The following is a 25,028-nucleotide window of genomic DNA, read 5'->3' on the forward strand; positions in this document are numbered from 1 at the left end:
ATACTCTATCGACAAATTCATGCTTATTCAAAGAGCCAGAAACAAATTGACAAAGCCACAACTGATGAAATAAAAATGAAATATACTTAACAACAAAATTATCGTGCAAAAACTGGAACTGAAACTGATTAATTTGATTAAACGCCTATTTCCATACAATGACCTTTCATGGCGTTGTACATTTAATTTATTAAATCTTAAAATATTAAAGGTGAAATGTAAAAACTCACATAAAATTAAAAACTATATAGCACCTGCTGTTATCACATATAAACAATTATCAAAACATTTAAAACATTGCCATGAAGTGTCTGAAATACAGTGTCTTAAGATTTTCTTAGAATGTATCAAGTGATTTACTTTTGCGTAATGCTAACGGCAGTTCATTCCACGGTTTTGGACCAACAGTACAGAAACTTTTTTCATTAAATGTTTTGCACTTTTTGTATGGAGCATCATAACGACATTCAGAATTTTCTGACGATCTCAAACCTTGTCTGCCAGGAACATACTTTGTAAGCGGTTCTGTTAAATACATAGGTGCTCTGCCAATGTGACAGCTATACATGAAAGAAAGTATCTGTATTAAAACATTATCATGTAATGCAACAAACACACGCACATAGAAAGTCTTTCCAGATCAGTTTAACTAGGCAACAGCCGTTGAGCGCAACTATGACACTAGACGAATCATAACCGTGGAAAACATCTTTCTAGATCAATTAAACTAGGCAGAGCCGCCGTTGAGCGCAACTATGACACCAGACGAATCGTAACCGATTACAAACGATATGGTAAACATAATTGATTGTCACAGAAATAGAAATGCACATAGTTTACCATGACGCAACAGACGGACTAATTAACTCAATGAGAGTTTGAACCTGGTGCATAGTGTAATAGCGGTATGCGACACAGTGATCCGTAATATTTCATACCATTCCCTACGTATCGTCCATAATGTCATGTAACAAGTAAATAAAAACTTCTCCTCTTTCTTGAAGTCAGTATTGTTATATTTTCATCGTAAATTCCTTCTCATACATCTTATTATTGATCACATTTTAAGGTTTTGTTTAATATAGGGTATGCATTTTAAACAGTTTTAAATAATAAATGATAGTTTTGATACACAGCGTTTTCATATGGTGAAACTTTACCAAACTATCACAAAATAACGTCACATTTCAGTACCAACGATTATTTCCTTCGGATATTTCCAATTACAGATACGTTTGATTCGGTCATTAATTTGGGGCTGGGACGATTTCAAAATTTTGAAACCGGTTAATCTTTTGTATGAAATCGAATCGAACCGGTTAATCGGCCGCCATATTTGAATGCTGTTTTCTTTCCTGACGACCGTATAAAGGTACTTCCAGCAGCTGAAGCCTTTTGTATTGCGTGAAGGTAAGATACATTATACATCCACATTGGTCTAGTGAATTGCCATGTTTTTATTAAGAACCATGCAGAAAAAAAAATCTAAATAAAATATGTACAAGAAGCGTTCACAATAACTCAACAAGGGATTTTTCCTATACATAATAGTTGACGTAATATTAACTTACGTCGCCCCGAGCTCATATTTCATCTTTTTGCCGAGTCTCCTATCCTCTGAAAGACTGAGAGATTATGCCTGAAAACAGAAAACATATTTCTTAAACTGGGTTGTTTTAACATGCATACCTTGAATACGTTTTTGTCGCCTTAACTGCTAAATGTCAAAACAAAGTTTAAATTTAATGGGTATATCGTTATTCCAAGACCGCACATGAAAATCAATTAATATTAGGACATGACTATTCGGGAAAAAATTATAATAACAATTGTAAAATTAAATTGTCCACGATTAATTGACAATCTTTTGAGTTTTATATTTGATAAATGACATAGTATGTGTTGTTTTTTTTGCTTAACACAGAAAGTCATTTTAGATTTAGATTTTAGTTTACTTCTGCTTAATTTTAAGGTAAAAACCATATCACAAATAGGTAAACATTAACCATTTCATATTGCAAAATCTTGTCATACTAGTTTCCAACAGGTTAAATTCCTTTCACATTGAATTGCGGAAGTGAGTAAGAATAATTGGCAGCCATACTATAAGTACATGTCAGTACAGTAAAATTGAATATGCACGACACGAAAAGTTCCTAAGTAAAAAACCGAAGTGAAACAAATATTTATTTTATCAAAATTGAAATGAATCTTTTAAATAAAAATACCAGTGTCATATATTTCAACACGATATAAAAAATCTTAAATCTTTTTTGTGAGACTATAATTATTGTTTAAGTATAAGATAACTTACTAACTGTATAACATTTTCATACGATTAGAAATGTTTTTGTTACAAATCGCATTTTGAAAATACTCACCTTGTTATCCTTGCTATAAGCAAGCAAGCACTGATTAATAAAACATCCGCTTAAGCGCTTGCTTACATATATGTAGTTGTAAGATATCCTGTCTAACAATTTTAAAACCTTTGGTCAATCGGTACCAATTTCTGTGATTTAAAGTGTTTATTCACCGCTTCTCTCAACATAAAACCCCCTTTTCCATAATTCATTGGCGTTACTCTCAAAGCAATCGCAATTGATTAAACCGGGCCGGTGCAATGCGGCAATCATTGTCTTCGCCGACAGAAATTACAGCACAGTTCAATATGTCATTAATTCATTTCTAAAGATAATTATCTGTCGGCATACGTTCATACTGTGTTAATGACAAATACGCAAACCCATAACATTTTAATAGAAATTCCAAGCTTATTTATCCTATACTTTGAAGACAGTTAATGGAAATATGTTTACCATTTCTCAAAGGACCAGTCTGACTTAATGTCTTCCTCGTGATTAAAGATATGACGGTAAATGGGAATAACCGTATTGTGCGTAGAAAGAAGGCAATGCTCATCATACAAACGGGTTCCATTGCTTCAGGTAAACAACAGATGTCATGAATGAACCCTGTACTTTTAAAACAATTAGAGATATAAAATGACCCCGAGGATATTTTATATCATCGCTTATAAATAAGAAGTGATATGGACATCAGAAGTGTTTCTTGCAGCCAGACCTTCAAATTTTCATGCATATCCTGCGTTTAGGACAATATGTACAGTAGGATTTTAATAGACCTGTAGTACTATTGTAGTACTTCTTGATAGGCATTGAATCTTTCCTCAACTTATCGTTTCCAAATTCAGTTTAACATCACAGATTTTTGAAGTCTTATTGTCATGCATTGACCGCCCGGTACACATAGGAACACGTTTCATTACATTTAATAGCGTTACAAATTTATGATATGAAATATCATAGTTTGCTTAAAACTTTATATATATATCATATATCTGTTTCCATTTAGAATGTAATTCAATTCCCCCATACGTATGCTAAAACTATTTGCTTCCATCAGTAGAAAAAAAGTTTTCAAACTATTTAAGGTAAAAGCCTTTTTCATTCAGAGAGTTGAAACGTTTTGATCATGTACATCGTGTAACTAATAAATGTTTTGAACACCATAGATCGAAACGTTGTTCGGAAATATATTATTCACACGCTATAACAAAATCAATGCTAATTTAGCTAATCCAACCGCAGGTAAGACGCAACTATTATCAGGCAAAGCGACATAATAATAACAACACAGATTCAGGTCTATAGCAGCTTAACAGTTTTAATATTTGGGGGAAGGGGGAGGGGGAAGGGGAGACACCTGTTTTATTTCCAGACATAAATTCAGGCACATTTAGGCACCTTTTTTAGAACCACCGGTCTTTGAAAGCCTGCTAGAAGGATTCTTATAAGGCAATGGTATTAAAATATGAAAAGTCTAGCAAGAAACGAACAGTGGAAAAATAACTCGGTGTAGTGTTTATCTCTGTTTGACACATTTCGTACAAATCCAAATTTATTTTCCGGTAAGGGATGTAAAACAATGAATATCCTGTTTTACAACATTAAACATTATGACCCAAAAACTTAGTGTATATTGTCATAATTTGACACTTGTTTTCCACTTGTTGTAAACTAAAAGTCTTCTTTCATTATAAACGCTGAAAATTTCTCTTTGTCACCTAAGTTGCATCGGTGTGACTGAAAAGCAAATATCTTTTTTAATAATTCACGTGAACGCGTGAAGGTTGTATGACTAAAGAAGCAAGATCGCAAATATCTTCATTTTTTTAAAAAGAATTTTAAAGATAAAATGTTACAGGACGATTTATGCACAGCAATCCTTGCCAGCCGAATCCCTAAAACACTAAATATTACCAGCAATAAAAATGCCCAAGTGTGTAATTATAAAATGAAATCTTTAGAAACCATGCGCTCTGAAAATAATTTTGCAGAAGTTTCAAAAGAAATGCCATAATGTCAAACCGAAGCAGGTCAATAAAATATATTATCATTTGCTAAAATACAATTTTTGAAAAATGCAATGACCTAGAATGTAACGAAGTTTGTAAACAGAATCCCCATTACATCCCAGTAAAGTGGAGCTCTAGAAATGCTTGCATACATGCTGAGTTTTATTGAACAGACATTATGTCCGAACTGTACAGTATTGGCATGAGAGTATTCAATTCTGATATTTGCTTTTTTCTGCTTCATTAATAGATAGTACTAATGGTAAAGTTAAATGGTGCAGACGAGACACCGTTTGTGTTCAATTGTTTGACTTATTTGGAAGCCCCCATTACATGTTCTGTGTTTTATTGAGAATATTAATACAAACAAAATGTTCTGTGTTATGCTATTCATCATAAAATATACACAGAAAACAAACATTAAAACTTTATTTTCTTCGGCCAAAAATGAGCAAGGATACTGTAATAAACACTTATTGTAGAGCTTTCACTTTTTACAGCTGGTGAATTAGGACCTGTCCTATTCATAAATAATATAAGTATTTGTAAATAAATGACACTTATGCTTAAGACACTTTCATTCAACGGGCTGAAAAATATTTTTTCTGAACAATATCAATACTTATGGATGTATTTTTGATTATTGCACATGTCATTGGTCTTAATAATTGTTGTTATACTTTTTGAACTTTTTATAATATCATGCAGAATATTGATTTTACTATAGTATAATTGCGCTCAAGCCGATGCGGATGGGCGTGAGGGGTTTTGAACATTTTATTACCCCTCATGATAAGACTGAATTAGACATTGTCTGCTATTATGTGGCTCGGTTGTGTTGTTTGATCTATGCTTGCAAAAGGATATTATCACAGATTTGATTATTGTTTACATTTTGGAATGTAAATAAATCTATTTCTGAAAATATAAAAACTTATTTTGTAAATATTGTTCCCATAAATTGATTGTACAAAAAAAATGTAGCCACATAAAAAAAGTACGTTCACTATTGCGCCAAGTAACGCGCTCTGCCTATAGATTGTTATCAATGTGTGCAAGTACCTGTGACACGACATCGCGTCATATTTCGTTCCAAGTCGCCTGTTTCACGTTTAATTGCACATGTCTCATATTATAAGTTACATAAATTTTACTTTTTCGGCAAATATTAATAATATCCTATATTTCACTACTTTCAAACATTTGTGTAGAGTAATGTTGCAAAACACAAACACGAAAAAATGATTGATTGATTTGCACTAAGCTTTGAGGACTGCATATCGAACTTTGTTAAAATTACAATAACCATTATCATCCCCATGACGGTATTCACAGACTTTAAGCAAACGAGATTTTAACGGGGCATATGAAGATAAGGAGCAAAGTCCAACTGGAGTTGTAACGTACGTACCCAGCTACAATTTGCAACAGTCATGCTATCTTGATATTTAGTTTGTATGCAAAGTTTGGTTTGATAGGTTTTCATTGAGCAAATACCCATTTTCTCCCGATTTTATGAGCTTCGTTTTTGAGTAACAAAAATTGTTATAATAATTGTCAAAAGATGATTCGTTCCGTATCGTGTACCATCATGCTTGCTATCTAAACTTTCATAAAACGAAATATTTGTAAAAGTAGTGTGGATATGAAAAGGTAAGTTATTTATTTTCGATATTTGATTAAGGATATAATTTCAAGGTGTTGTTCTAATTAATTCAAGTAGCTTATATGTAAAACAAACATTTTTTCTTTAATATGTGTGGCGTTAACTACATGGCGTTAACTATTAGAAAAAAATCATTTTATTAAACATTATAATGTTAACACTTTCTTATAAGCAACCAACTTTTCTTTACATCTGACTTTTGTCTTCTACGCTACATTTGCGTAAGTTCATACGCTGATATATGTGTTGAGCGCAAATAACCAATCTGCGCTATTTACCAAACGCGCAGCGCATATAACAAATTTTTGTACGTTGGTTATATGCGCAACGATGCAGGATAAATTTAACCTATGCGATTAACCAAATGCATAGCGCAAATAACAAATGTAACTTTATATATCAGAAATTTGCATTTGTTGTTTGATAAATCATGCAGTTGGTCAATTTATTAATAAATATAGATGTCAAATGCTGAATATCTTGGTACTTAAATTATGTGTCATAAATTTGTTTCTACATCAGTAAATTCACGGCAGTCGGTCACTAGGTTTTAATACCTCCGATCTTATACAAGATGCAATAAAACCCAAACATGCGTGAAGGTGTGATTTCCTCCAGCTTGCACACGTCGTCCTCTGGTATGTTTTAGGCTATTTTTATAATTTTCTACTTCACCCGGGCACACACTTAGCAAAATATCGTTTTTATTATATTGAAAAAGCTTGAAATTTCGCAATAATATTCTTTTTACCAACGGGAGCATATCTCTCAACATATCTAAGATAAAAGATGAAATAAAAAAGTCACATAATTAAAAGAAAATTCTTACAGATCTTATCTATATTATTATTATTATTATTTTATAGTATAAAATCGATTGAATAATGAGTAGGTCTAATTTTCATCAAAACGTAAACGAAATTTTATATTTTGTAGCGGCACAAGATATGTGCTCGGTGCCCTGCGCTAAATGAAAATCTGGAGATTACTCTGATAACTTGAATATCTTTTATAAATCGTATTAACTTTTAAATAGTTTTACGATTACAGACTAAAACTATAGTGTTTTTTACAAATCTAAATGGACCTATAATGTTACACCTGTAATTTTCAGATTTTTTTTATTAGAGCAGGACACACATTTTGCGCAGCTACAAAATGTAAACTTTCGGGCATGTTTTGATGGAATTTACTCGTTATTCTATTTATTTTGCATTATAAAAGCATAAAAAAATAATATCAATTAGTATTGTAAGAAATGACATATATTTGGTATATTGTTGACATTTCAGGAATTGCGATTAGTGCAGGACCGTCATCCCGCGAATTATGTAGAAGTAACTTTATATTCTAGCTACAATTTTAGTCTGTAATTGTAATAACAAAATTAAAGTTGAACATAGCGTATGAAATTATCGAGTAAATGTTTAAAACTTTCTATTAGAAAAGGGGACATACGTCTTGCTAAGATAAAACATATAATTTTCGTTCTCGTTATGACGGAAATCACTCTTGTTTCTATCTATTTCTACTACATTTTTAAAAGGTATATAATGATATGTTTTTAAAAAATTAAATATATTTGAATTCAGGATTTGTTATTAGTGCAGAACTGACATCCCGCGCGGGTTACAGAATTAAAATTACATTTGTCTTTGCAAAAAGGTACAACTTTAGCTGTAACCATAAAACAAAGTTAAATTTAGCATGGTTTATGAAAGATATTCAAGTAATCAGGATCATTTCCAGATTTTTTTATTAGCACAGGGCCGACATCCCGCGCAAGATACAGATGTAACAAAATATTCATTTGGCAAAAGCTACAATTACAGCCTGTAATCACAAAACAATGATAAAGTTAGCATGGTTTATGAAAGATATCCAAGTTATCAGGATTATTTCCAGATTTTTTATTAGCGCAGGGCAAACACATCTTGCGCAGATAACAAATGTAATATTTCGTTCTCGTTATGACGGAAATCACGCTTCTTTCTATTTTTTTTTCTACTCCGAAAACATTTTTTATGAAGTTACATAAATAGTATCTTCTAGAATTGAAATATGTTTGAAATATCGGCGTCAGTTCAGAATTTGCTATTAGCGCAGGAACAACATCCCGCGCAGGCTACGGATGAAACATTATATTCAGATTTTCAAAAGTTACATTTTTAGATTGTAATCGAAAAACGAAGTAAAAGTTAAAATGGTTTATAAAAGATATTCAAGTTATTGGAGTAATTTTCAGAGTTCTATTAATGCAGGACACACATCTTGCGCACCTATAAAATGTAAAATTTCGTTCACAATTTGACGAAACTTATTAGTTATTCTATCTGTTTCACTATAAAACATTAAAAAATGATATAAGTATAAAAGATCTGTAAGAATCGTCTTTTAATTCTGTTTATTTTTGTTTTATTTTTAATCTTGGCCATGTCAAGAGATATGCTCTCGTTGGTAAAAAAGAATTGCGCTTTTTCAATATGATGAAAATAAAAGCGATATGGTGAATTATGGTAAAAGTGTGGCAATTCAGTCTTTTATGTAAGTCTCCTTTATGTTCTATATCCGGTATAAAATGACTGCGTGTGATCGAATGAAGTAAAAATACTTCAGTTATAAAAAGAATAGAGAGGACGATGTGGCTATCCGAAGGAAATCACACCTTCACGCATGTTTGAGTTTAATTGCATATTGTATCATACTGCAGATATTGAAACCTGGTGACCGACTCCCATTAATTTACTGATGTTGAAATAAATTTATGACACATTTTTAAAACCGAGATTTGCAGTATCAGTCTGTAATTGTTAAACAATGTAAAAGTTAGCATGGTTTATGGCAGTAATTTATATTATCAGAGTAATTTCCAGATTTTCTATTAGCTCAGCACACATCTTGCGCAACAACTAAAATTCGTTCACGTTCTGGCGAAAATTACTCTTTTGTAGTACAGAACATTAAAAAATATCAATACGATCTGTAAGAAATGATCAATATATATTTGAAATATCGGTGTCATTTCAGGATTTGATATTAGCGCTGGATCGACATCCCGCACAGGCTACGGCGTTTAAAAGTTAAAAATAAATAAATAAATAAAAAAAACTTGTGTTATTAAATATACTTTGGATATTTTGTATCATTTTAAAGTTTTTAACACCTATGACAAATGACTCTTAATACCGTCGTCAACAGAAATTTTTAGTCCATAAACTACCAGGGACGTGAGCATCTCATTAAAATTACCGCATAAATACGCTCATTTACTTTAAAAAAATATTTTTCTTGTTCGTTACAAATTAAGCACAGTCAGTTCACACTTTTACGCGTGCCTGATCATCGTCAGTTTTAAAATTAAACAATTTTATGTAGGCCTACAAGTCTAACCCTCTAATGATAATCAATTTTATCGGGAGATATCATCCATATGTTAAAAGCGCAGACTCATTTACCAAACGCGCAAGACAGTTACCCTGCGCATATAAGAAATATATAAGGTTGCCCGATTTACAAATTGTTGCGCAGATAACAAATTGGTTATTTGCGCTGCGCGATTTACCAAATGCGCAGATTGGCTATATGCGCGTAACATATGCATTAAACGTATAAACTTGTTGAATGGTTCGACGGTCAGTTGTCAATAGTTATTGACCATCGGCCTTCGTTACACTGATATTGGTATTAAATAATATACACCTTACTTGGCTTGCCAATCAACAGTTCAAACATTTTGACCCTCGTTTCTTCAAGCCCCAGGCAATAGTTTTTACTATTGACCAGTAAGTCATGCAATAAATGTTACATTACATGACATACTTTCATAGTTTTCTTCAAGTTTTGGCTTCAGGACATAGGAAAGGGGGAACGAAATATTTTCTGTAATATAAGAATAAAATGTGGAAAAAAAATTGATATTTTTAGCGTGACATTATTGTCTATTTTTGGGAAAGATTTTCAAGCTTAATTATCAAATTTAAATGAAAGCTTTCTATCCAAAAAAAAACAGGGGGAAAGTATTTCGATTTTTTATAATGGTATTACCTAGATGATATTAATAAGACTATCTTTACACCGTTAAAACTGATAAATTTTGAACGCTCTTAAAATGATAGATTTTGACTGATTAGAAGAAACAAAAATTACGATTTCAAGTAGAAATTTTGTAATCGTAAAAATTTGTGACGTCGTCTTTGAAAACCGGCCCAGATGCGGCATGACGAATATCGAGGAAACGACGTTTAAAGTTGCCCAAGTTTACGCGCGCAGTTTTTTACACTGTTTAATTTGCAAAAGTTTTACCGTTAAAGTACGCTGCTGTTACTGATTGATGCAGCCTACTACGAAAATTTTAGACTCAACCTAAAAAAAATAGGGGTTTTTATTACGCCTGAGGCAAAATATTTCTTTGAAAATCAGGTTTTCCCCCTTCGCTATGGATGTTTCCGGTTTGGATTTTAACAGTAAAAGGGGAAGCATGTGAAGTTTATTTTTGTTTAATCCTTTGTTCAACGTTTTAAAGGGGATCTGAGCTTGTAATACTGTTTCTATTTGGTAAGTACGTTAAAAACAGTTGTTAATGAAGTTTCAAAAATATTTGAAATTTCACTGAAAAAAGTCTTTTTTTACCCGGAAATGAATCCAAAAAAACCGAGGGAAATTTTGAAATTTTTTGTGGGCCCCAAACCAGTGTTTTTACATGCCGTGTATTTTTAAAATAAAATGGCCCGTTGGTTTTCACGATTTGAAGGCAGGGGAGCTTTTTACTGGGGGGACCGGGTTCATCAAAAAAAGTTCATTGTCCAAGTATGCTTTTTTGGGAAAATACAATATCTGTTACTGATGTACAATGATAATTTAAAAAATTTGATTTCAGGAAATTTTTAATTTCCGGGTGTGTCATTTCTCGAAAAATCCCCTTCACGTAGTAGCCAAGGTATTTTTTAAAAAGGGAAAAATGCAGATGTCCGGGAAACCCCGGGCGCCCCCAAAAAACCCGCTTCTAGCTGTCGGCCAAAAATCGACTTAGCCCTCTCCCCCGAATGTTTTTCTAGCTGTTTGGCGATCTTTTTATAATGAAAAATTGGGAAGGGAAAAAAATTTTAAATTTTATTTTTTTTTGGGATTGGTTTGAATTTTTCACCTGCAAGCAAAACAATATTTTAAAAAAATTTATTAACCCGGGCAACCCCAGAAAACCCCAAAAGGTTTTGAAATTTGGATTGGTAGGCGTCCTTTAAAGGTTGGGCCCAGAACACCGGCTTGGGTTTTTGGGTTTTCCCGGTTTTTCTAGACACTCCTTTAAAAAGTGGTAACTGTTTTGTGTGGGTCTCATAAGTCATGTTAATTTTTGTCTGGTTTAACCTTTTTTTTTTCCTATTAATTTTTGAACGTTATTGTTGATTAAAATGTTTTGTAAAAGGATGAATTTTTTTTTTTTTTTATATTGGGAAAATTTAAAGCCTTAAAAGTATAATGAAAATCTTTTTAAATTTTTAAATTTTTTAGCCTTTTCTGTGTGTTTAAAAAAATTTTTGGAAACCTTAAAAAAATAGTTTTTTAGTATAATTAAAATTTTATTTTATTTTGGGTTTGGGTTTAAAGAAACCCTTTTACAAACACATTATTTAAATTTTTTATTATAAAGTTTTTTTATTTTTGTGATTTTTTACAGGGACATGTAATTTTATCTTCTTTCCGATTTATTTCTCCTTGTTTCCCTTTTAGGGTTTATTCCCACATACAGCTGGTTTTTATTTTACCCCCTACAAAAAATCAGAAATTTGGCCCCCGAATTTTTAAGTCCCGAAAAAAGTAACATATTTTGGGGTGCCCTTTTAGGAATTTAGGTAAGTAACATGCAGCTAATGGCTTCTTTAAAAATTTTTAAAGCAATATAAATTTTTTATTTAAAAAACCTCTGTCCCAGGGTTTTGTTTGGGGGTCGTTTTAAAGTAAGTCTTCTTCTACATTAAAAGATTTTTTCAAATTTCCCACAATGTTTGACATGTACTAAACTAAAAAAAAGGCCCCTTTAAAATGACAAAAAAATGGGGGAAATTTTTGAAAATTTTAATTTTTAACTTTTGGGGTTTTTAGGAGGTTTTTTGGTGTTTAAAATCTTTTATTTTCATTGGCTATTAGCCTGAAAAAAAGTTTTGTGGCTCTCAATAAGTACATGGAAAGATTTGAATGGGTTTAAAAAAACGTACAAAAAGTAAAGTTGAAACCCCCAAATTCCCTTTTAGAAAAAAAGTTCTAAATAATTTGGAAAAATTTAAATTTTTTATTAAAGTAATTTAATTAATTGTATTTTAAATTTAATTGTAATGTGATTTTTTCAAATTTAATTTTTAAAACCCTTTTGGGCTTAGAAAATTGTGAGGGGATTTGAATTTTTTTAAACCCGTTTTATTACAAACCCAAGGGAAAATAGATTAAAGAAGGGCTGTAAAAAGGGTTTCCGGGGATACATGAAGAAAAGAAAATACTTTTTTTCCAAAGGGGCTTTTAAATTATTTTTTTAGGAATGCAAGTGTTTTCCCCTTGGGTTTATGAAGCAAAACCCCGTTTGGGTTAAAAGGGGCAGAAAATTGGGGGCATGGTTTAAAACACTACCTGTATTTTGGGATTCCTTTTGACAATGTTCTTAAACTAGATGGAAAATAAAAATCTTGCCCGTGTTTTCAGTCTGGGGAGAATTTTACTGGTAACAACCATTTTTTTATTTTTTGTTAAAAAAAGGTTAAAACTTTTAACCCCTTTGGCTGCATGAGGCAGGGATGCTGTCCCCTTTTCAACCCCGTGCGATTAAGAAAAATCCCGCACTTTTGTGCGTTCTGATCCTTTTATCTGGGAGTGTTTGAAAATTTGGGAAATTTTCTTTTGAAAACCCAAAATAAGCTATAAATGGTCTGTCTCATTTTTAAAAAATGGGGGGTAGTAATTTTACAAATTTAAAGCAGGCAAGGGTTTAAAAAAAATAAAAAGCAAAAAAAGTTTTTTGAACATCCATTTTTCAGTAAAAACAAAAACTTAAAAATGTACCCTTTATTTTGGGGGACAGCCCACGGGTTTTTCAGCTGTTTGTCAAAATTTTTTAGAAACATTGGTTGTAAGAAATTAAAAAATCACATAATTTCAAATTGTGTTTAAAGTGCTTTTATTAAATAAAGGACTCCTAGGTTAATTATTTAAAATGATTTTGTTTTCCCTTTTTTGTTACAGGTTTTCACAGTTTGGGTTGAATTTTTCAACAATGAACACAGGAAACCCTGCCCCAAAATTTTTAAACTGACTTGCACTTTTGAATTTAGAAGAAAAAGTGGAGGAGGATGAAAAGCTGAGACCTTAAAAAAACATTTTATTGCGGGCAGTGTTTTCTTCATCAAAGAAAAAGGCCCATTTAAAAATGCACAGGGTTTTTCCCAAAAAAGATTTTTAAAACCTGTCACATTCTACCAGGAAGAAATATCTTATCAAATATTTTTAAAAATTTTGAAGAAAATAACAAAAGTTTTTAAACCCCTTTTTTCATTCTGCAGAAACACCTGGATTGTTAGTTTAAAAGGACAGTCCCCGTTAACTTACTAAAATCTACTCCCCTTGCAAAAAGAAAATTATTTACATGGAAAAGAAACAAGCCGACAATGGTTCCCGTATGGACTCGTAAAGAATTTTTGTATTTTTTCCGAAAAATAAAGGATTCGTTTGTTTCCCCAAAACCCTTCAACGAAAAATGAAATTGTGGTTTTTCCCCGGGTTTTTTTTTTGAGAACTGAAAAAAGGGAAATGAATGTAAAAAAAAAGAATTTGCCCGTTGGAAAAAATTTTTTAAAACGTTTTTAAAAAAACAACACTTTAAAACCAAATTTTTCCCGTTTTAAAGTTTTGTTTTGCGGTTTTAAAGGGTTTAAAAATTTAAATAAAAGGGGGTTTGTTTCAGTTTCCAACTTAAAGTATTGGTAGAAATAAATATCTTCTTTTTTATCAGAGTTTGTTTTTTCAGTGTTAAAACCTTTTATCAAAAGTTTTAAACTGTTGGGGTTAATTTTTAAAAGTATTTTTAGAAAAAGGAAAAAAATTTTGTATGTTTTTTGCCATGGTAAAAAATAATTCAAAAATTTTATTTCATTGAAAATTTTGGTTTGTAATTTTTAATTTAAAGGGGTCTACAGTTATAATGTAAAAGGGAAAAAAATTTTTCACTTTTTTTGTAATTTTCATTATTAAATAGCCAAGGGGGAAAAAAAAAGATTTTGGGGGGAAAAGGGGTGCGAAATGTTTTTTCTTACATAAACTAAATTTTTTTTACCCGAAAATTGGCCCCGTTTTAAAGTTTTTTTTTGTGGGAAATTTTTAAAATTTCTTTTCCCGAATAATTATACATTCCCAAATTTTTTAATTATTAGAAAAACTTCTTTTAAAAAAACTTTTTTGCCTTTTTAAATATTATTGGAGGAAAAGGGAATTTTTTAAAAAAAAGTCCCATGGAAACCCCAATTTTCCTAAAAAAAAAATAAGGAAAAAATTTTTTTTTACAGTACTTTTTTGACAGAAATTTTTCTTATTCTTTTAGTTATTACTCATGTTAAAACACTGTCTAAAACAAAAATTTTAACTTTTTTAAATGAAATTTTGAGTTTAAAATTTTTGATTTCAAACCCCCCTTTTTAATATTCAAGTTATCTGAAACACTTTTCCAAATTAAGCCTTTTTTTTTAAAGACAAATTTTAAAAAAACAAATCAAATGGGATAGTTTTAAGGTTTCCATTTTAACATTTTTTTAATAATGTTTTTATAGAAAATGGGAAGGACTTTTTGCCGTTAAAAATCTTTTCCCTTTAAAGTGAATAAACTAAATATTCTTTGAAAAGAAAAATTTATTTATTTTTAAAAAACCAAACCAGGTTTTCCCAAAAAGTGGGAAAAAACAAAAACTGAAAAAAACAACGACTGAAATAGTTTTTTCTTGTGGTTATTAAAGGGGTTACGAAATTTGTCATTTAAAAACCAAAAAATTTTTATAACTTTTTTACATAAAATTTAAATTTTACTTTCAAATAAAATTTCTTCATTTTATTTCCCAACTTATTTGGAAACCTTTTTTTAAAAATTAAATTTTTTTTTAAGTACTATTGGGGAAAAAAAAAAATTTAATTTCATATGTTCCTTTGGGAACGCCAAATTTTAAAATTTCTTTCATTTAAAAAATGAAAAATTTAAAATTTTGCTGTATTTTTTTTGTTTTTTAATTAAGGGATCACAAAAAAAAAAGTTTCCAAATAAAAAGAAAGGGGTTTTTTTTTTTCCCCCAAAATAGGCATTTTTTATCAGCATTAAAAGACAAGTTTTGAAGAAACAATTGGGCAAATCCCGTCTTTTTCTTTGGTTATTAACCCCTGGTTTTCAAAAAATGCATAAAACCAAACCTTCTTAAAAATTTTCATGGAAAAATTTTTTGGGGTTTTTTTTTGTAAATTCATATGTCCCCTTAAAAAATTTTACTTTTTAAAAAACCTTTTTTCAAGCTAACATGTTTTTTTTTTTAAAAATTTTTTCATAGAAAAAGGGGGTTTTAATATATTTGTTGCCATGGTAACACCAAATTTTTTAAAAAATTTTTTTAAAATTTTTAGATTTTAAATTTATTATCAATTTTTTATATTTAAAAATGGGATCTTTTCTTTTTTTCATGCAAATTTTAACAAAAAAAAAAATAAATTTTTTTTCAGAAAAGTTAAAACCTTACATATGTGAGAAATAAACTAGAAAGAAAGGGAAAAACTGAAAAAGTACTGTTTTTTTTTTAATTTGTTTTTCAAAAACTGTCATAAAAATTTACAATTTTTGGGAAAATTTTTTATCTGAAAATTTTTAGGGGTTTATTTCGAATGGAAAAAAAAATTTCTAAATATTCCCAAAAAACCCGAAATTGTCCCAAAAATTTCCCCATCGGGCCCATTTTTCCCGTTTATGGTCACAATTTTTATAAACATTAAATACATTTAAAAAAAAAAAGTTTATAAGAAATAAAATGGATTGCTATATTTTCAAAAGGGGGGACCCCCTCATTAACATTTGATTTCTTGTTATAAAAATATTTACAATTTTAGTTATTAAAAAAATTTTTTTTTGATATTTCATATTTTTTGATAATTTTTGGAATATTGCTTTAAAACCCATTTTAAAGCTATCTTGTCAGGGGTTAAAACCCTTTCCCTCTATATATCAATGTCTTTTTTAAAAATTCTCTACGACCTACTATGACCTACTAATGATGTATCCCTAAATCTAGATTTGACATTATGATATAAAGGCAGACAATGAAAAGACATCATCCACTAAAGTATTTTATCTTTAGATATTTATTTCAAATGTAAAAAAAATACTCATCAAATGTATTTAACTTATTTATATAAATTATATTGTGTATGTTGAGCTACATCATAATTAAACGGCATACAATAACAATTGTTTATTTAAAAACTTCCAGTTATCAGCGGTAGTGCATACCTATATTGTGTTTACCTAGACAATCATATGTACATAACAAACCAACCAGTTGGTAGAATTTCATTAAACTTCTTTCATTATTTTCCATGAACATTTATTATAAACATGTGAAATTGTGTACCCACACGTGGTCACCCCCTTGCCTTGGTCACACACCCTCACACCCCCCCCCCCCCCCCCCCCCCCCCCCCCAAATTTTTTTTTCAATCCTTATTTTAATTTTTTTCAAACCTGCCATGAATATTTATCAACATGCAAAGTTGTACTGTTCCCCCACCTCGCTACTTCACCCAGTCATGCCCACCACCCCGATCATGCACCCCCCTCCACCCCAACATTTTTTAATATTTTTTTTTCATTTTTAATTTTCCATCAATATTTATAATCAACATGTGAAGTTTTGTACCTTCATCCGGTCAACCCCACCACCCCCCACCCCCTCAAAAAATATTTTTTCCATTCCTCTTTAGCTCAGCTGAGCCAAAGGGCCAGAATAAGCTATTGTGATCGCTCTCCGTCCAGCGTCCGTCTACATTTTCCTTTAAACAACATCTTCTTCTAAACCACAGGGCCAATTTTGATGAAACTTCACAGGGATGATTCTTGGATGGTCTTCTATAAAAATTGTTCAAAGACTTAAATTCCATACTGAACTCTGGTTGCCATAGCAACCAAATCGAAAAACTTTAAAAATCTTCTTGTCCAAAACCATAAGGCCTAGGGCTTTGATATGTAGCATCATCTGATGGGCCTCTACCAAGATTGTTCAAATTATCTCCCTAGGGTCAAATATGGCCCCGTCCTGGGGGTCACATGGTTTATATAGACTTATATAGGGAAAAACTTTGAAAATATTCTTGTCAAAAACAAAAGGACCTAGTGCTTTTATATTTTGGTATGTAGCATCATATAGTGTGCCTCTAATAAGATTATTCAAATGATCTCCTAGGATGAAATATGGCCCCGCCCAGGTGGTCACATGGTTTATATAGACTTGTATAGAAAAAAAATGGGGTTCCCTAGTTTTACATAGACATATATAGGAAAAAACTTTAATAATCTTCTTGCCTGAAACTGCAAGGCCTATACTTTTGATATTTGGTATGTTGCGTTGCCTAGTGGTCTACTACCAAAATTGTTCAGATTATGCCCCTGTGGTGAATGAGGCCCTGCCCTTGGGGTCCCAAGTTTTACATAGACTTATATAGGATTTTTTTTTAAAAATCTTCTTGTCTGAAAGTTAAATGCCTATGCTTTTGATATTTTGTATGTATCATTGCCTAGTTGATCTCTAACAAGAGTGTTCGAATTATGCCCCTGGGGTGGAAAGGGGCCCCGTCCCAGGGGTCACTTGATATATAAGTTATATAGGAAAAAATACTTCAAAAGTTATCAGATCATATTTCCTAGACTGTTTAATTATATTTACCTGATGACCCAAGTGATAAGGGTCACCCAACTGTGACATTGACCTACTGACCTACTTTCTTGTTTTTTTAAGATATAGCCTTGAAAGTTTGATGACATGTACAGTTTTGCAAAACGATCTTAAAACTGACTTTCAGTGACCATGAATGTGCCCTACTGACCTACTTTCTTGTTTTTAAGATACAGCTGTGAAATTTGGATGACATGTACAGTTTTGCACACCGATCTTAAAACTGACTTTCAGTGACCATGAATATGACCTACTGACCTACTTTCTTGTTTTTGAAGCTTTAGCAAAGAAATTTGTTCAAGCAAGCAACTTATCTCAGGTGAGCGATATAGGGCCATCATGGCCCTCTTGTTTAAAAAATGTTCAAACCATCAACATCCACACTCACCCCGCTGCCAGCCATGTTCAAGATCTTACTTGATTGAGCTCTCTTAAGGACATCTGTTCTTTTAAGTTCAAATGTTCATGTTAAATAGCAACACTTGGTGCCAAACTACTCGAAGACAATATTTCGTTCTAGTTACACTTCAAGCTCACATTTCAAAAAACTCCATTTAATTCTAAAAACTAAGCTTATTATAGTAAACATATTCCATTCAAAATAATTTTATTAGTCAGGATCAACATAACATACATTTATTATGTAAACTTAAAACATTAATTTTCTGTTAAATTGATTTTGACTAAATTAAATGAAATTATTTGCTTCTTAGTAACGTCCTTAACTTTTTGCCGGATATAATTTTTTGCCATTCCTCACCACAAACGCTTTCGGCGGGGGATACCAATTCATTGAACTTGCTTGTTAATTGTTATTATTGAGAAGTGCGTTTTAGTGATTTTACATATCGCGATTTTTGTTGCAACTGTGCGCGTAAGGGATTCACATGTCGGAGATAACTTTTTTTATTTATACTGCTTTGAATTATTTTAAATCACAATAATGCATATGAAGAGTGAGATTTGTGCACAATTTTTCATTTTGAAATCCCACTAAAAACTGAAACTTTTTAAAGGGCAGTAAAAGTGAAATGATAGTAAAGAACTGTATTTAAGATTTATAAACTTTGCTTTCCGTTTCATCAAAGGCAGTTATATCTGTTGTTTTTAATTAGCTATACTAGTCAGTTCTAATTACACAAACGCTCATATTGCTATTTTTCTTTGGTATAACAGATATGATATATATTCAACACGTTACTTATTTGATAAACCAGAAGTAATGGCGTAACGTCCATTTTTTCAGATAACGTAAAAAAAGCCTGGACTTGGTATACAGATATTAAATTGATTTTATGAGTTAATGGCTACCTGTGAGTAAATTTATTAAAACTGCAACGTTACTATTTTTCCAAAGATAAAATGTGATATTAAAACGTTTAACATGTTAAATAATTCCAGATGTAAATGATATCGGGTTATGCTTACGTTTTGAAATATTTGATTAGCAAATGAAAGGTTCTAACAGAACGAACACGTATACACGTAAAAGCGTAAGTTAGGTATCATCTTGTTGTAAAGTATTCATTAACTCGGTGGTATTGTTAGAGACACTAAACTATTATAAAGCTGAAACTCCAAGAAAAAATAAAGATTTAACAATAAATAAACAAGTACTTACCTATGGGCGGCGGTTACCGCCAAAATTAGTAAATATACAATCCATTCATAAACAAGTCAGTCAGTGCACTGCATTTCAACGCAGTCTAGTCTAAAACTCCATCCCGTCCAATATATTTGCATTCAACGCATTGTATTTTGAAACCATTTAATGCAAAACTTCATTCCATCCATCCAAACATGGAACGATGCATGTAAAAACTTGTTGCGATGCATCGTACTATGAAATCATCCAACAAATCATGATATTATGCAGAACAATATAAAGCCATTTAACATAACACGAGTACGTGCAGTGTAAAATGAAATGATTTATTACAACTTGACGCCGTCCAATGCATACTGGAACCGCTTTGTGTAATTAAGAGCGGTGTATAAAAACTTGATGCCATGCAGTCCAATGTGAAGGCTTTTAACGCAACATGAGCTCGTGCAGTGTAAAATGAAACGATTCATTAAAGCTTGGTGCCGTCTAATGCATACTTGAACCGTGTTGTGTGATTTGGAGCGGCGTATCAAAATTTGATGCCATGCAGCCAAAATGTGAAGCCATTTAACGCTTCGAGCAATGTAAAAGGTTAATAAGACTATCAGTTCATAAGTTTGCCCTGTTACGGATATAGATTCTGGATCAGTTTTACATATGAATATCTTAACATTTGTCCTAAAACCGTCATTGTTGTAAAATTCTAACATTTAATTAATCCCCCGCCGTGGCGGAGGGATTATAGGAATGGTCTGTGTCCGTCCGTCCGTCCGTCCGTAACAAAATCGTGTCCGGTCCATATCTCCTAAACCCCTTGAAGGATTTTCATGAAACTTGGGTCAAATGATCACCTCATCAAGATAATGTGCAGAATCTATGAGTCAGCCTTGTCGGTTCAAGGTCAATGTCACAACTCAAGGTCAAAGGTTTGAGCCTGCCATTTTGTGTCCGCTCTATATCTCCTAAACCCCTTGAAGGAATTTTATAAAACTTGGGTCAAATGATTACCTCATCAGAACGATGTGCAGAAAATATGAGTCAACCATGCCAGCTCAAGGTCAAGGTCACAACATAGGGTCGAAGGTTTGAGCCTTCCATTTGGTGTCCACTCTGTATCCCCTAAACTCCTTGAAGGATTTTCATCAAACTTGGGTCAAATGATCCCCTCATCAAGAACTCATGAGTCAGCCATGTCAACTCAAGGTCAAGGTCACAACTGAAGGTCAAAGGTTTCAGCTCTGTGTCTCCTAAACCCCTTGTAGGATTTTCATGAAACTTGGGTCAAATGATCACCTCATCAAGACGTTGTGAAGAATTCATGAGTAACCCATGTCAGTTCAAGGTCACAGCTAAAATCAAAGATTTACCCTTTCACTATCCATAGCAGTGGCGGGGGATTGAGCTGTCTTTCAGACTGCATTGTTTACACAGTTCCTGCGATTTATCTGAATATTAAAAGTGTCAGGATACTGGTTATATGACCCAGGGAAGTGCCTACGCCTTTAGTATCTTGAACAATGGTTTGGGTCCAATCTCTAAGGTGACTATGTCTTAGACTAGCTGACAAACGATGTAGAATGTCCTTTGTTAAAACGTAAAGCTGGTGAGACCAAATATCTCAGATATAGAATTTTCCTCTGGCTACCTTGCCTAAATGATTCGTGTACCAATGATTCGTAAATGATTTCTTATTATGAGCTAGACAATTTCAGGGATCAGGCAAATCACTAAATGTTTCAAACTAACAATCTTCAATTAAAAAATGATTAGCTCAAACTCCTATAGGCTGGAGACTCTATACTTGACTGGTCTTTTTGTTGGAGTTCCCGTCAGACAATGTCTTTGAATCAACAACATACGAGTCCTATCGCATAGATGCTCGGCCTCTGTCCTCTCAAACTCTAAGATAAGATTGCCCATACATACCTGGATGATTCGCGCCTATATGCTATCATATATAGCATTTAATCTACCATATAGGTATTATCCCTCCCCTGATGCCTTGGTCTATACTTCTTCGCCAATAAATGCTTGAAACCGTCTATAAGCTGGAACTCTCCTACTATCACGTAGATTACCAAACTCTGGTCTCTGTCTCAGCTTCTATGCCAGCATCATATTGCTATGTCTATAGCATTCAAATTACCCTTGGTAAAACTTCCTATCGCTGGCCCTTATAGCTCGAAACATATTGAAATTTCTGCAACTCTTCGTTAGTCTATAAACTTCACAAAGCCTTCTTTTAATTAATTTATAGCGCCTGACAGGGTTACTGCAATGTCTCCTTATCAAAGGTATCTGGAAATAAATTATTAGTTGAATCCTCGATGTGTTTCTTTTCAACGTGGATACGAATGTGCATACTAATCATTCAATCTACACTATTATACCCAGCGACGTGCTATTTATTAGAACTTGTTTCTGATTTTGTCCAAATTAATACATGTGTCTTACAACGAGGTACGATGCTCTAATCAAATATCAGTTCCAACTTTAATTTTTGTATATGACATTTGTGATGCATAGAATCTAGACTATCTATATAATGACCCAAAATCAGACGAATATGACCTTTTACAATGCATGTACTCATGTTTCGTTACACGGCTTTACATTTGGCTGCATGACATCAAATTTGGATATGCCGCTCCAAATCACACAACACGGTTCCAGTATGCAATGGACGGCGTCAAGCTTTAATGAATCGTTTCAACTTACACTGCACGAACTCATTTTCTTCATTTGTAAAATTCATGTAACAAACAAAACAAAGTATAGTACTAGATAACAAATATTAAATAAATTACATTGATTCTTGTAACCATGGCAACCAAGGTACACAGTATAGTTGAAATATCATTTTTGTCTTCAAAGATTCACTAATTACCATTGTAGAAATGTAATAAATGTAATCGGTTTATTATATAACTGCACATATGCAGAATATTTACATCTGAAGGTTATCAGGAATGCTTACACATACAAAGTGAAATATGCATATGTATTGTCTAAGCAAAATATGAAACAAATATATAAAGCAGAAATTCAATATGATCTTGAAAATGAATATCATAATAGTGTTATGAGTTGGCAAATTAAATTGATATGAATGATTTATAATTTAAACATAAAATACAGAAATCACATGAAAATGAAATGGTAATATATTAATTGATGTCACTAAACATAATTCATCATTACCATGGCAACTCTTAACAAACCAAGGGTACAAAATTTTAAACAATATACATTTAAATTTGATTTAACAGTTTAACAAGTAATATGACATAAAAATAGGATACGGTAGCATTGTAAATCATCTCGATGTCATTTCAGTACAATAAGTCTGAAACAATAACTGAAGCTTTTAAATTGAGAAACAGTTACATATGAACTGGCATGACAATATACAAAATTAACTATTGCATTTTTATTTGCTCGTAAAGCTTTTAAACACAGTAAACGCATCACAAGAGAACATTATATAGTAACCAATTATCACAGAGTAGTGTCACAATTAAAGGCGCAAAGAAGTAATGTGTAATAGTCAGAATAACAGTACCAACTATGCATTTATGAATAGGTAACACATTGTGAAATTTCAGTCATTTGAAACAATGACAGTTGCAGTGTTTAGAAGTAATGTTCAGATACAACTTGAGACGGATAGTAACGACTACATTAGAACAGAAGTTGAATACATATTTCGGCAATTGATTACATCTGATGTATGGGGTATATATGTATATACACGTTTATGTATCTGCATGCAGTTCGAATTCGTCATCTGATTCATCAGACCCTGGCTCATCAGCTGAGGTTGTCATAATTTCTACATCTTCTGTAAGATTGTTGATGTTGGAAATCACCAAATCAGCAACATCATTTGGTACTTGGTCTCCATCAAAATAACTGATCCTGAATCTATTATCTTCCAACAACCAACCATTGTCCTCTGGTCTGCTCTTTACAGGAGTAGGAGTGTTGGCAATTTTCCATTCTGAGGAAACATAATATGCCCGCTTTATCTTGTTATGCAGTACTCTTCTGGCATGGTGGCATAGAGCTGGGATCTATTCCTCTTATTTTGGCTGCTAAATCAGTTGCATTTTTAGTAGCATATACCCCTCTAAACAAACGGTATCTTATCGCATCTATATCACTTTCTTTTGGCCATCCATATAAGGAGCACACAAACCTCTCTATCGTGTTTTCAACAGCTGTGCTTACTGGAAATTCATTTCCTAATTTAGCGAATCGCTTACATACGCCTGGTCTTTCTTCAGTGTTTCAAATGGACGTATTTTCCCTTTGTTCATGAAGGATGCACAGAAATCATTGCCAGTAAATGCATGGATACTAGGTAAGGCATTCACTATTTCTGTTTCTATTGTATTGCTGGAAATAGGAATATAGCATCTAGTATTGCGACTACTTAGGCCTGCATCCATCCAGACTTTTGGTTGTCCCTCTAACTGACTAACATGATATAGTAACAACACTAGTACATCGTTATCGTTACTTCTTACAACACATTGGCTTGATGGTTTGCTTTTGATAGTTTTGACCAAGTGAAAAATCAATCTTGTGTCTGCTTCTTCATGTTGGCAATTATACTCAGTTATGATGTCATATACAACTGTCCCACCTTCCGCTTTATATCGGTGACATGTATTTTCGACAGCAAGATAAATTTCATGTTTCTTCAACCCATCTGCGTGACGCTTGTTTCTCCAGTCTTCGGAAAGGAAATGGAATAGTGACGTTTTAAATGATGACTTTTTCAGTGCATTCTGCCAGCCACGTGGGAGCTTCTGTTCAGGTTGGAACCATTGTTTCTTCTTCTCCTCGTCTTTCCCGTTCAGTATACTTAATTGATGGTGATACATACTTGTCACAAATAAAGTCTACCCTCTGTGACATCTTGCAAAGCATTATCATTAATAATCTTGACAAGTCACCGAATGTTCGTGGAAGACTCTGTAGAGAGGGAAGGAGAAACATCGCGTCAACCAGAGTAACATCTACGCTTGTTGGAGTTGGTCCTAAACAGTACTTTTCGAGCCGTTGCATTAACATTGCTTTGTCAGTCTTGTTCATGGCTCCATCTACATGTGCAAGAGACAGGGGAACTGCAAGAAGCGGATATGAAAATACTTTTCGTAGATCAATATTTCCTTCGGCACTGATGCATAGTAATCTACCAAATACGTCTCTAGTAATCTGCAATTCTACTACCTTATTGTTCTTTGATGTGAGTTGAGTTTTGATTGCATCAGACGTGAAATTGGGTATTTTCCTCCTTTTAATCGGTTTCTCAAAGTCTAAAGGGTTCTGCTTACACTTAGCTAAAATTCATCTTTCCAAGCTTTACCCATTTCCAAACAATTTAAAAGACCATGCTTTACATCATCACTTGCTTGT

General features: G+C 32.4%; 1 protein-coding gene across 2 annotated transcripts in view; it reads right to left on the minus strand.

Moving 5' to 3' along the window:
• Window positions 1–19,710, minus strand: part of LOC123561624 (serine/arginine repetitive matrix protein 2-like) — a 47,437-nt gene extending 27,727 nt beyond the window's left edge. Inside the window, exons 1-2 of one of the 2 annotated variants that reach the window (XM_053553038.1) lie at window positions 19,620–19,710; window positions 1,572–1,639 (exon numbers count right to left, since the gene is read on the minus strand). In XM_053553038.1, the coding sequence (XP_053409013.1) occupies window positions 1,572–1,587 (16 nt within the window). In that variant the 5' untranslated portion in view covers window positions 1,588–1,639; window positions 19,620–19,710. Of the gene's footprint in view, window positions 1–1,571; window positions 1,640–2,381; window positions 2,583–19,619 lie in introns of those variants that run through there. The other variant, XM_045354120.2, reaches the window with a different exon arrangement.
• Between the last annotated feature and the right edge of the window lie 5,318 nt (window positions 19,711–25,028).

This window comes from Mercenaria mercenaria, chromosome 10 (assembly GCF_021730395.1).
Source record: "Mercenaria mercenaria strain notata chromosome 10, MADL_Memer_1, whole genome shotgun sequence".
NCBI classification, from domain to species: domain Eukaryota; kingdom Metazoa; phylum Mollusca; class Bivalvia; order Venerida; family Veneridae; genus Mercenaria; species Mercenaria mercenaria.